The sequence below is a fragment of the Equus asinus genome, chromosome 2, assembly GCF_041296235.1.
Source record: "Equus asinus isolate D_3611 breed Donkey chromosome 2, EquAss-T2T_v2, whole genome shotgun sequence".
Lineage (NCBI taxonomy): Eukaryota > Metazoa > Chordata > Mammalia > Perissodactyla > Equidae > Equus > Equus asinus.
Window position 1 is genome coordinate 35973085 of NC_091791.1, and position 13638 is coordinate 35986722.

At 39.1% G+C, this 13638-nt stretch overlaps 1 protein-coding gene across 10 annotated transcripts in view; it reads left to right on the top strand.

Moving 5' to 3' along the window:
• The first annotated feature begins 3492 nt into the window (after positions 1-3492).
• LOC106845097 (protein FRA10AC1) overlaps positions 3493-13638 on the top strand; it is a 34249-nt gene continuing 24103 nt past the window's right edge. For 3 of the 10 annotated variants that reach the window (XR_011494894.1, XM_014862964.3, XM_014862965.3), the window contains exons 1-8: positions 4471-4670; positions 4771-4840; positions 6684-6760; positions 8078-8173; positions 8306-8351; positions 11038-11114; positions 12480-12563; positions 13157-13241. Coding sequence is in view for 9 of the 10 variants with exons in the window: in XM_014862964.3 (XP_014718450.1) it covers positions 6684-6760; positions 8078-8173; positions 8306-8351; positions 11038-11114; positions 12480-12563; positions 13157-13241 (465 nt within the window). In the remaining variant the exon portion in view is untranslated. Of the gene's footprint in view, positions 3802-4285; positions 4671-4770; positions 4841-6683; positions 6761-8077; positions 8174-8305; positions 8352-11037; positions 11115-12479; positions 12564-13156; positions 13242-13638 lie in introns of those variants that run through there. The other 7 variants (XM_070486998.1, XM_070487007.1, XM_044753946.2 and 4 more) reach the window with 6 other exon arrangements.

Genomic DNA, 13638 nt, shown 5'->3' on the forward strand with positions numbered 1-13638 from the left:
GTCTCTCCATTTTGCTTCCCAGTATCCATCCGACCATAGTATTCGTGCTCTGGCAGCCTTCTCCAGACACTTACACAAGCAAGTGACTGATCTTTGACCAGCTTGCAAAAGATAGCTATTAGACTGTGTCTCTGTTCACGGACCAAGATTTACTACAGAAGTTGTAGAGTTGCCTTCTGCCAGATGCTGGCTTAGAAATGCACAGGAAGTACAAGCTGACCTTGCCAAGAGTTCAAGGCCCAGGTGCTTTCATCCTTTGGGTGCTGACTAGAGTATTCCTCAGCACTTACAGAGCCCCCTGTCTGCCTCCATCCTGGTGCCTACAGGAAATACGTCTTTGACTATGTGAGCATTTATGTGGCATGATTTCTGAGACCCCAGGAAATCCCACCCATTCACTCTCCAACTTATTCTGTCATGCCTAAAATTGCTTTAGTCGCCAAGGCTTCCATTTACCAATTAGAGTCGAAGTTTTAAAAACCTCTAGGAATAGTTAAAAATATTTTTTTAAAGATTTTATCTTTTTCCTTTTTCTCCCCAAAGCCCCCCAGTACATAGTTGTATATTCTTCGTTGTGGGTCCTTCTAGTTGTGGCATGTGGGACGCTGCCTCAGCGTGGTTTGATGAGCAGTGCCATGTCCGCGCCCAGGATTCGAACCAACAAAACACTGGGCCGCCTGCAGCGGAGCGCGCGAACTTAACCACTCGGCCACGGGGCCAGGCCCGGAATAGTTAAAATTTTTAAACATAAACTTTGTATTGAAGTATAACACAGACATAAAAGTGCATAAATCATAGCTGTAAACAAGCCACTCATGTAATGAATGCCAGGACCAAGAAACAGATATCACCATTTCCCCAGAAATACCCCCAACTGCCTTGAGCCCCCTTCCAGTCACCTCCCCTACAGCTACCAGGGAAAGCAATATCCTGACTTGTAACAGATAGATTATTTTTGCTTTTGTCCTTTACGGAAATGGGATAATGTCATATGTATTCTTTTGCATAAACAATGCTTCTTTTGCTCAGGATTATATTTATGAGATTCATCTATGCTGTTGCACAGAGTGGTAGCTTGTTCATTTTTGTTGCTGTACAGCATCCCACTGAGTGAATAAACCACAATTTGCTTAACTATTCTAATGCTGATAGACATTTAGGTTGCTTCCAGTTTGGGGCATATAGTGCCATTATTTTTAATTAGTGCTCTGTAGTTGAGGTCTTTCAACTGGCATATTACTGTCTCCCTGTACACTTTTCTGTTGAAAATACACTGCAGAGTGGAATATACGAGACATAGGATATATACATTCAGCATTAGTAGGTACTATTGAACACCTTTCTCAAGGTGGTTGTACCAATTAATGTTCCCACCAGCAGCATATAAGAGTTATAGTCACGCCACATCTTCATCAGAACTAGATCTGTCTTTTCCATTTAGCCATTCCGGTGGGTGTGTAACGGTGCGCACTGTGTTCTTAATTTCCATCTCTGATAACCAGGAAAGATGAAGACTTTGTTTTATGTGCATTGGCTACTTGAATATCTTTTTTTGTGAAGTCTCTGTTCAAGTCTTTGGCCAATTTTTCTATTGGGTTTCTGCCTTTTACTTAATGATTTTTAAAGTTTTTTATATTCGTATATTTTTAAAGTTTTATATTTCTGATATGTTGAATATACATCCTGCAATATTTTCTCCTACTCTGTGACTTCACCTTTCACTTTTTAATTGTCTTTTAAATGAACAGAAATCCTTAATTTTTTTGCTTTATGTCGTTGCGTGTCTTATCTAAGGAAATTTTTCCTGCCCTAAGGAAAATATCATGAAATATGAAATATCAGGAAAACGTTTTCTTTGAAATTGACTTTTGTGATGGTGTGAGGCAGGAATCAAGATTTTTTTTTTTACCATATTATTCAATTGACCCGGAACTGTTTATTGAAAAGTCCATGCTTAAACCTATGCCATTAATCATGGGATTATATATGTGCGAATCTGTTTCTGGGCGATATTCAAGAAGCTGTTAATTGTTAAACTTATTCTCAAGAAAGAATGCCTTTAATCTGATTCTTTCCTCAAGTAGCATTTATTACATACTTATTACAAACTAGGCATCATGCTAAGCACTTGAGCTCCATCATTTCATTTTAAACTAGGTACTTTTATCTCTATTTTAGAGATGAGGAAATTAAGACTCAGAGAATTAAATAATTTGCCCAAGATCTCTTATCTAGTAAGTGGCAGAAACCTAACTTGAACACAGGTCTGGCTGACTTTGAAGTGAGGCTCTTTACTATCCTGTCTTCCAGACCAGCTTTTTTTTGGGGGGGGGAAGTGGGCAATAAGAGTGTGTGTCAGGGAAAGGTGATGGAGAGGGGACCAACTTCTCACACCCCCACTACATAACTATTATAGGATTTTGTTGCTTTATTTGAGTACACAGCATTGGTGCACATTCAAATTTTCATGTTCATTGAACTAACACATTTTACAGATGGGGAACCACAGGCTCATGCCATTTACTAGGCACTTGGCACATGATAGAATATATTGTTGTTATTCTATATATTCTTTCTTTCTTACTAGTCAACCTTCAAGAGTAAGGAGTGGCTTTTATGTATTCATAACCCTGATGACTTCGACAGTGCTCTCCCCAGAGCAGGTGCTTAATATTTGTGTTTTTTATAGTTGAGGTATCATTAATAACTTGAGATTTCCTGACCAGGCAGGTTTTCTATCCTGTATTAACTGTTTTTAGTTCAGATCATGTGATCTATCCCTAACATATATTTTCTATTTTCTCTTTCAGTAATTGCTGCCTCAAAGGGAAAAATTCAAATCTTTGGCTGAATGGTCTGGTAGCAACAGATCGGAAATTCTTAAGATGTTAGAAACAGGAGCTACCTCCCACACAATCACTGAGTGAAAAAGAAAAGTGGGGGGGAGAGAGAGAGAGAGAGAGAAAGGGAGACTGAAATTGACAGAGAGAGACAGAGAGAGAGAGAGAGACAGAGAAAAAACTGGGTCTTGTAAAGAGACTAGTACTCTCAGTTCCAGACCTTCACCAGGTCTGTGGCTTTAAGTTCTGTGCTTCTATTTCTCCGGTGCAACACGGGGCTAATACCATGGCAGCACAGGCTGGTTCTAAGTGTAAAATGAAGCAACAGACAAAAATATACTAAGAATGGTATATTTTGACATTTAAGAAAAATGCTATTAAATGTCAAATATTGGTAGAAAGCAAATTGAATATAAGGTACAGGAGTGTTTGGTTTTATTAATAATAAAAGAACTAAATATATATTTTAGATATTTACTAAAAAAGGACCTGGTTGACAAAATAATTCAATATAAGTGTTGAGGCTTCCTATTGCTTTAAATTTTTTTGAATAAACTTTTTTACTGAAGTATAATCAGATGGCATTTTGAAATAATTCAACTTACAAATTTTTAAGATCACATTCACTGTACTGGGTAAAGCAGGGTGTATCTATAACTTACTATCAGGCATAGACGGGGGCCTTGAATCTATAAGGATATTGTTATCTACTATTTAGTGCAAAAGATGTAAAATGATGAGTGTGTATTACGTGCCAAGGTTTTCTCTAAAATAGGCCTGCTGTAAAAGTCAGCGGCGTGCCAGTTCAGTTCAACGAGTACTTAATTAGCGCTTGTGATTTCCAAGGAACCGTGTGGGTACTGAGAAGGAAGCAAAGATGAATAGCATCAGCCGGAGGGAGACAAGACAGGAACCTAGGAAGAGGCTGCAAAGCAGAACGAGGCATCATAATGCTGAAAAGGTAAAACACAGGGAGAACCTGGTGGGGTTTAAAATAATTGAACTTTTCCTGCCTGCGTTTTTTTCTTTAAAGGAACTATTTTGGATCTCTTTCCACACACGCCAGGTCGCTTGTCTGCAAAGAATCCGCGACCCTGTGAAATCTCCCCTATGCCCTATATATTCGATGTGCTCCTCTGCCACCAGCACTGCACTTGGATTGGTATCTATTGAGTGGGTGGTGAAACGATGGAAAGTTATTTTTGTTCTAATTATGAGAAGTGTTTTATTAGAGGAGAGGAGGGGGCGGAGAGGCAGATAGAGACTGAAGCACTCGGGGAGGATGCTCCGAGAAGGCGTTACTAAGGTTACTAGAAAGAGGACGGGCGGTGATATTCAAGCATGGTTTTTTTCTAAAACAAAACGTATTTTCAAACTAGGGGCGTGGGCTTATAGAGGGCAGTGCCACACGATATTAAATGCTAGACTCCCGAAAGGGGAAGGGAAAGAGGGCCCAGAAAAAACTGAGGAAGGAGAGTTTGAGAAAGCAAAAAGCCTCAGCCGCGGCCCCCCCCCCCTTCCGGCCCTTTTCTCCCGCTGCCTTTGTTTCCCGGGGCTCTTCTGTCTGTAGCACAAGGTCGGCGCGCCCGGGGACGGTGTCATTTAATCGTGACGCGCAGCCGAGCCTGACCGGAAGTGGCGCCCAGCCGGGATCCGTAGGTTGAGGCTGGGAGCGGGTGGCGGCGGCGGCGGCGGGGAGCCTGCGCAGCCGGGGTGGCCGTGGTGGCCCTGCAGCGGCTCGCGCAGGCGGTGGTCGTCGCTGCAGCCGCTGCGGAAGGAGGAAACGGCGAACTCAGCGCGGAACTTGGCGGAGCGGGCAGGAGGGAAGGGGTGTGTGAGAAGCGCTATGAGTATATTTGGGGTCGGGGAGAAGGACCTCGAAACTTCTTCCTTATCTGCTACTAGTTGACTTTCTTTTTTTCGATGGCAGATTCTGGAGTCACCCGGCGTCTCCCTTCTGGAACTTCTCTCGGCCCTTCTCAGTTGATTCGTAGCGCGAAGTGAGTGAGAGCTTTTTAGTGCGACCACCGGGTTGAGATGTGTATGGGATGGATGAAGCCACTACAGAAGAAAGAAATGGGAGAGGCGGAGTAGGGGTAGAGGTGGTGTCGCGGGGCGTGGGAACAGTATGATGGTGATGATGATAGTTAACATTTACAGGCTTTTACTGTCCCAGACACTGTTCTCAAACTCTTTATGTGAGATGACTCATTTAATGCCCAGTCCTATGAGACCGGTTGGTACTCTTATTAGCCTCATTTTGTAGATGGGAAACTGAGGCTCTGAGAGGTTAAGGAACGTGCCCAAAGAAAGACAAAGGAAAAGTGCAGAGTCAGGATTTTCATTCTGGCAGGCTGATCCCAGAACACATCTCTAAGCTCAGCACCATGGTTGTCCCCCATCAGGATGTGAAGAAAGTGAGGACATAAGAGAAGGAAAGAGAGGCTGGTATGGTTTGAACAGATGTGCTAAGACAGCTGGAGCAAGGAGTTGACATGGTAAAGGGTGTGAGATCCAAGTGTGTCTGTAAGGTGATGACAGATCAAGTGAGGGTAGAGTTGAACTGTGGCTTTCCAGCCTTCACCTCTACCTTGGCTGGGGCCTTCCTGGAATTCTGTGGAGCAAGGAAGGGAGCTATACACCCACACACCTAAGTTTGAAGATAGAACTATAGTACCATCACAGACTCATAGGATTTAAGGATTATTTGATATAGCCCCCTTATATAGCAGATGAAGCCCTAGGAGATGAAGTAATATATTCCAGGTAGCCAGGACTAGAAACATCTTTGTCTTAGGTCCATTACAATGGAGTTTAGGCAGTTCTTTCTTCTTTTTCCTGCTATACCTGCTATAGTGAATATTAAACTTGAAAAATTTTGATGTATCATTTGACCCGGACTGGTTCCTTTTAGCTGTATGGATTGGATATTTATGACATCAAATGGTCAAATCATCCATCTATCTCCCATTAATATGTGTGCCAAATTCAATGTAATGCTGAAACTAGGAGCTTCTTCCAACACAACTGAGTGACAATTGCAGTCTTTGAGTATTTCTAAGAATTTCAATTAAAAAATGAATTGAAACAAGATAAAGTTGACTAGGCCAGAGGGCAAGGTGGTTTACCTTGAAGAAACTAGGTTTAAAAGGGAAAAAGGAAATCTCCACGTTAGTTGAAAAGAGATAGGAAAGTTTTCATCAATTGATCGTGCACTGTTCACAGATACAGTTAAGTCTAATAGAATATGATGATCAAAATGTTAGCATATTCCAGAGAGGCAGTTTGGGGTAATTGAAATCATGCACTTAAGAATCAAGTAGATCAGCTTAGCCACTGATTTGCTCTGGAAAATTGATTTACTTAACCTCATTTGTCCTTGATTTCTTCATCTCTAAAATGGAGATAATAGTTCCTAACTTGCAGAATTAGCAGCAGTGTTTCTAAAGTACGTGGCGTAACGTCTGGAACGGAGTTGGTGATAAATACACAGCAACTGGTAATACTCTGAATCAAATAAAAGTGAAGCATTTCTAAAGCTTGTATGCAGTCTCATGGTAGCTTCTAGACCTGGTTTTCAATGGGAAGGTCAAAGAAGAGATTTCCTTGTTGGCCTAACGGTAATTGAGGAGGAAAATGTTGCTTCATTTTCTGAAGGGTAAGTCTGTTATTTCAAAGTGAATGAAAGTTTTAGATGGCTAGATAGCCCGTGAATAGTGATACACTCACCATGATCCTTTAAAACCATTATGGCTTTTAAAGATAACTTACTTTTGAGCTATTCTGTTTCCTGAGCTATGGACAGCTTAGTTTCTAAGTAACTGACTTTACGCTCATTTACAGATGCATGGCCATGGAGGCTACGACTCTGATTTTAGTGATGATGAACACTGTGGAGAATCCAGCAAAAGGAAAAAACGGTAAGAAATTTTTATTGATCTGTGTTTCCGATCCTTTCTATATTGAGATGAGGTGTAAATAAATAATATTGAAAGTTTTTGGATTGTATTTGCATGTGAAGACAAGCATGCTCTACTGGATGAGTTTTTGTTCATTAAACTCGAATGAATTTAACTCAGACATTTGAGAACAGTTGTGTGCAAAATGAGAAAATAATATTTATGCTGTAAAGAGGTTTATGGAAAGGGAAGCAGGAGAAAAATCATTTAAAGCTGTTATATTTCTCTTTTGCATCTATTTTTCATTTAACTGTCAAGGACTTTTTACTTGTGAATCTCATAGCTAAGAAGGGGCTTAGTTGGTGGTCCCTTTGCTAGTGCTTGACTTCAACATGAGCTTCGTGTGGAGGATGAGATTGTGATGCAGCACAGTTCTTACGGTTTTGTGAATGAGCAGAGTAAGTGGTCACGGGAAGGAGCTCAAGGCAGTTTTTATTGAATTGGAAGGGACAAGAGCTGTCAGCAGATAAAGCCTGGGCCTTGCAAGGAGGCTACGTCTTGGTGGAGTTGCTGTGTTTAGGGGCAGTGTTTTCAGCTTTCAGTGCTTAGAAACTTGATTTATCCATTAACTTAAGAGTGGTTGACTGATTCATATTAACCAAATTTATAAAACTTGGTTTATTACTTTACACTGAGAGCAGTATATGAGGTGTATAATTGGGACTGAACATTTTTGTCAGAGACTCAGTCTTCATGAATAGAAATAATTATAATAAATTACATTTTATGATGCTTTACATTTTCAAGATTTTTCATTCAGAAATATTACTTTGTAAGAATAGAATTTGAGCAAATCTAGTTGGATACTCTTCTCTGCACTAGGGTTATATCTGTCTGCTAACTGAGGCTGATCATTTATAGTCTATATCATCTATAATCAGCCCTTCTTTTCTCATATTATCAATTACCAAAAGCTTCATTATCTCTACTTTACAAACAGGAAAATTGTAGCACACAGAAATTAAGAACCTTAATCTTTGTTTAAGATTAAGATAGTGAATGACAGAGCCAGAATTTGAACCCAGGAACCTAGGTGATCTGACACCAGAATCTGTGCATTTGTTAGTTTCATCTTCTGCATTTTCTAGGTGTTAAATGAAGTTAGGATATTAATTAAGCTATTTAAGGAGATGTAAACTGTCTCATTAAAGATCAGTGAATCTTTTTTAAATTAAGTCTTGAATTCTTTAAAACATGTTTCAGTTATGAAAATAGAAGCCAGAAACCCCTTTTGGGAAAAATAAAGTCTTGCAATAATTTTTCTTCTTCACAAACCAGGACAGTTGAAGATGATTTACTGCTCAAAAAGCCATTTCAGAAAGAAAAACATGGAAAGGTGGCCCATAAACAAGTTGCAGCAGAATTGCTGGATAGGTATGTTATTTCAATGTACTTTCCCTTTTTTTGGTTGAAGATGTTTTTGTAAACTCAGAGACTTGGGAATTTGATTATATTAATTAGAATGTAGACATTTGAATTTGCTTAAAACAAAATTTGTCTTAACAGGGAAGAAGCAAGAAATAGAAGGTTTCATCTCATAGCTATGGATGCTGTATCCTTTTTATATTTCTAGATTTTTATAACTAATAGAATACTTTAAAATCTGCTTTTATTTCATAAAATCTTAAGTCAGATAGATCTGTATTTTATTTTTAAAAGTAAGTGTTTCTTGATGTGGAATTTTGCTGTTTATACTTTTGAGTACAATTTTATTTTACGAATATATAAGAAAGATTTAGAGACAAGAAATATCAAAACATATTACTAATGTTTTATAAATGTTCTACAAAGTCCATGAACTTGCAAATGTTTTTTCTAGGCTGTTTTTGCCAAGCTCGGACCATTTCTCATTTTTTTTTTTTAAAGATTTTATTTTTTCCTTTTTCTCCCCAAAGCCCCCCGGTACATAGTTGTGTATTCTTCGTTGTGGGTTCTTCTAGTTGTGGCATGTGGGACGCTGCCTCAGCGTGGTCTGATGAGCAGTGCCATGTCCGCGCCCAGGATTCGAACCAACGAAACACTGGGCCGCCTGCAGCGGAGCGCGCGAACTTAACCACTCGGCCACGGGGCCAGCCCCCATTTCTCATTTTTATACTACTCTTATCTTCAGTCTCATTTTAACTCTTACTCTCCTCCTACCTGGTTCTTGGCTATTTAAGGTCTTTGTCAAACTTGTATTTAAAAGTAGATCTGTGTGTGGACTGTCCTCAGGCCTGCTGTGGCGTCACCTCTCAGCCGTGACTTGGGGCTGTCTTTACGCTATACCTTGCTTCCCTGTTGTAGTCTTGTCTCAGCTCAACTTTTTGATAAGACTGTGGCTCGTTACACTAACTGCTCCCACTGGCCATCCATGTTACTGCTGAGAATATTGGAGAATGAAAGAGAGGCCAAGCAAGACCGGAAGTATTTCTGGGTATTTATTGCTATGGTCAGGGTTGGGAGAAGGAAACAATGTCAGTTAGATATACCCACTATGTGTAGTCATCTGTTTGGCTTTGTTATCATTCCTAATTCTTTTCTTTGACTTACAGAAGTTCTCTCTCATCACCAATTTATTTATTTCTCTTATCTCCTAACCCAATAGCTTAACTGTCCTGTGGATCTCATCTTCCACTTGTTCCTTTATCATTTCAGCATCTCCTCTGCCTTCTATGACGCTACTCAGCTGGGGGCATTGGGGCATCTAGTTACAGCCTGGTGAGGGTGAAGGTGTGAGTTGCCTTTTCTGGCATGGGTGGAGCTGGGGCCACAGTTGTTCCTGGAGTGCCTGGCTGGAGTAGAGTAGTTATCATCTAAAATTTACCTGTCTTGTTAGACTTCTTCTCTCTTGGTTATTCAGTTAGAGCTGGCTTTCGTTGGGACTTTTTTGTCTGTGCTTGTTGACATTTCAGGTTGCAAGCCTCTTCACTTCTAAGTCTGGGATTTATGAGGCAAAAAGAAAACCTGGGGAACTCACCACCGTGTTAGACCATGGTCTTGAGGTCCCTAGCTGGTATGTCTTCTCCTCTCCACCTGTCAGTCTTCTAGTTTGTTTTATATGTAATTTCCAAGGTTTTTACTTGTTCTTAGTGGAAAGAATAGGGAGAAGTACATCTTTGTCTGCTCCATCTTCCCAGAAGCAAAGTCCCATCCACCACCTGTTTTTGTAAATAAGGTTTGTTGGAACACAGGTATGCTCCCTCGTTTAGGTGTCAGCTGTGCCTACTTGCATGCTAAAATGGCAGAGCTGAGCAGTTGTGACAGAGATTATATGGCCTGCATGTTTACCATTTACAGGAAAAGTTTGCTGACCCCAGCTCTAAAAGACTTAAGTGACTTGCCGTAGTCAGGTGACCAGTTGGCAGTAGGCCAAGAGCTGGAACCCAGATCTCTGAATATCTGGCTTTTCTTTTTTTCTTTTCTGAAATGTTAACTGCTTTGTTGACAGTTTTGGAACCATCATATTCTGATTCAGTATTCTGTTAGGACACGTTGGGATCAATTAAATCACTATTTAGTTTTAATACGATAGGGTGTAGTCACAGACAGTGTATTATAGATGGGGTCAGTTCTGTTATGTGCAAGTTCAGCTCTGGAGAGAGTACCATTGAACTTTTTAAAACAAAAAGTAAAATGCTCATATATCTTGTTATACTGCATTGAAAATAAACACGACTGTGGATTTTTTTAATATTAAAAGAAAGTATAAAAAGTGACATGTGATTTCTACTTACTTCTTTTTGAAAGCTTAGAGTTAGGATTTAATATCCTAAAAGTTGTGTCTTCTATTTTAGAGGCTTTATCATTACTGGATTAACTAAATTATATTTTATAATAATGAAAGGTAAATTGTACTCCTTACCTTTAATATTAGGACCTATGATTTATTTTTCATATTATGATTAAGATGAGTGGTGGTATGAGGCTGTATGTAGTTCAGCAATAGAATAGGAAGCTTTCTTTCTCCCCAGATTGAGATATAGTTTATTACAAGAGTAGTGTATGTTTGAAAAATGTTTGAAACAATATATACAGTATTCAGTAGAAAGTGAAAGCCCTTCTACTCTAAAGTGTTCACTCTTAACAGTTTAATATTTACCCTTTTAGATCTTTTTTGAATTTATAAGCATCTATACTATATATTTGCATACTAAAAACCCAAATAGACTCATACTGTGCTTTTTTCCCCTACTCACTAATATATCATGGACACAGAAGAACTTGTGAGCAAATGAAATCCTTAATTTTTTGCATTTCAGTATCAAAGGCATACAAAGTTTGTAAATGACTATATTTTATACTATGGTGGCAAAAGAGAAGACTTCAGGCGATCGGGGTAAGTGTCATGAAGTTTACATAGAATGGGAGGAAGGTATTTAAAGAGTTACAGCTACTGTGTCTTCTGATCCTGTCATTCTCCCCTGCTTTTCCATTCCAGTTTCCATGTTATGTCCTAAAGTGGAGAGGCCATCCATAGATTCTAGCCGAGTAGCTCATAGTGAACCCCATTTCTCTGGCACCAGGCCTCAGGTAGCCTGCTGAGCCAGATCTGCTGCTGGCAATAACAGGATATGTGAGGAATGCTCATACCCCTGAGTATGTAGTAAAGTGTTTTTTTTGGCAAGGATCTTTGCAATAGTGAAGTTTTTTTTTTTGATGAGGAAGATTCACTCTGAGCTAACATCTGTTGCCTTGCCAATCTTCCTCCTCTTTTTTTTTTTTTTTTTTTTTTTTGCTGGAGGAAGGTTAGCCCTGAGCTAACATCTGTGCCAGTCTTCCTCCACTTTGTATGTGAGTCACCACCACAGCATGGCTTGACAGTGGTGTGGATCCACGCCCAGGATCCAAACTCGTGAACCTGGGCCGCCGAAGCTGAGTGTGCCAGCCTTAACCACTACACCATGGGGCCAGCCCCCAAATAGTGAACTTTTAAGATCTCAGTGTTTGGGATTGCTTTTCAAAAGGTGGGGCAAACAAGAAAACTCACTGTTAATATTTCCCACACATGAAATTCTTTCCTTTGTTTGAGGCTCTTCTATCAGAGCCTTTTGGTTTTGTGTTTTTTTTCCTCCTCTGACATAACAATTTTCTGAGGTCGTATAGCCCTAAGAAACTTTATACCTTCTCATCTACCCCAAACTTGTCTCGTCTCTCAATTTAGCCTGTTTTCCCCAGCTTTCCCTTGTTCTAGCCCTAAACTGTCAGCATCTTGACAAATCATCCCCTTCAACTCTCTTCCTGCCTTACTCAATCTTCCTAACAAGCTGTAGTAAAATGAGCTATGGAAAACTCTTCATGTATTTTTTAAATTAGGTGTCAGTAGGATGTTGTTACTGACTTTTTTTAAATTCTGAAACTTATTTTCACTCATTTTTCCATTAGTTCATTTGTCCATTAGTGCTTATTCAGATTTCTCATCCTAGCTCTGGTAATTTAGCACCATTTTTATAATTGAAACCACTGCTAGAGATGGACGGATTCCTTATCCATTTAACTTGCTTCTGTGACAGCACTCTTTATAAGTGCCTTTTGTAAATACTGAAATAGTTTTTATAAACATGCATACTCACACATAAAAACTATCTTTATCTTCATGTATTGTATTTTTACTCAGGTACTCAAAAATCTCATAGAACTGTTTAACCTCCTAAATTCGACTAATTTTATGTTCATATTAAATTGAAATAGTTTTCTTTTCCAGGGAAAATGATAAGACAGACATGGATGTTATACGAGAAAATCATAGATTCCTGTGGAACGAGGAGGATGAAATGGACATGAATTGGTAATTTTAGCCATTTGGGGCATAAGGCATCAGATGCTTTAGCCCTGTCCTTCCTGTTCTCAGAACGTTTTCTTACTCTGTAGCCTATCCAAGGCATTCAGCCCCTGCAGAGAACAGTTCTGAATCAGGGACATAAAACCATGCCTCAGATAGTGAATCTGGTTTGGTTCTTTTGGTAATTTTTAGCAGTTTTAACTGACTTCTCATTGCTTCACTTTGTCTTTAAGAAATAATTTATAATCTTTTTACAGGATTGTTTGTTGTCCTTTAGTATGCTTCTTTTTAAATTTTTAAAATACTTTGGGAAAAAGTAATACCTGAAAATGGTTTTAAAAATCCAAACATTACAAAGGGTAGAAAGTGAAGAGTAAGTCTCCTTCTCATCTCTGACCGTCAGTCTTCCAGTTTACCTCCCTGAGAGAACCTCTATTAATAGTTACTATTCAGATATTCTATGCACATGTAAGTAATAGGCCTCTTTTAAAACATTAATATTTATAGCATATGTGTTATTTATTTGACATTGCTTCCAAGTAGCAAATTATAGGTGAATTTCTAAATGTATAAGATTTATGTTTTTTTTATGGATCTAGGGAGAAGAGACTTGCAAAGAAATACTATGATAAATTATTCAAGGAATACTGCATAGCAGATCTAAGTAGATACAAAGAAAATAAGGTATGCCTTCCAAATATTTATAGAAGGTTCTGATTCAAGTACAGTATTACTTTTTATTATACAATCATACCCCACATTATTCTTTTAAAGATGCTAATTCAAATCTAAGTTGTCCTGCATCTATGAATTATCATTTGGACCATTTAATCTCTGCAGCTGTGGCGTTTACAAAAGGGTCCTTAGTCAGGGATGCTTCCTTGTGAGCTGAGGCATGAAAAGTCCAAATTAAACACAAGTGGCTCCTGGATCCTGTTTCATTCTAACTGTTGGCTAGAGCCTCTAGTGATTATGATGAATGATTTGACACTGCAGAATGATGTTTTGTTTCACAGATGATGTTTGAAATTGATAGGCTTTTTTTCCAACTTGAGTACCATTTATAAAGAGGGAGATGCAT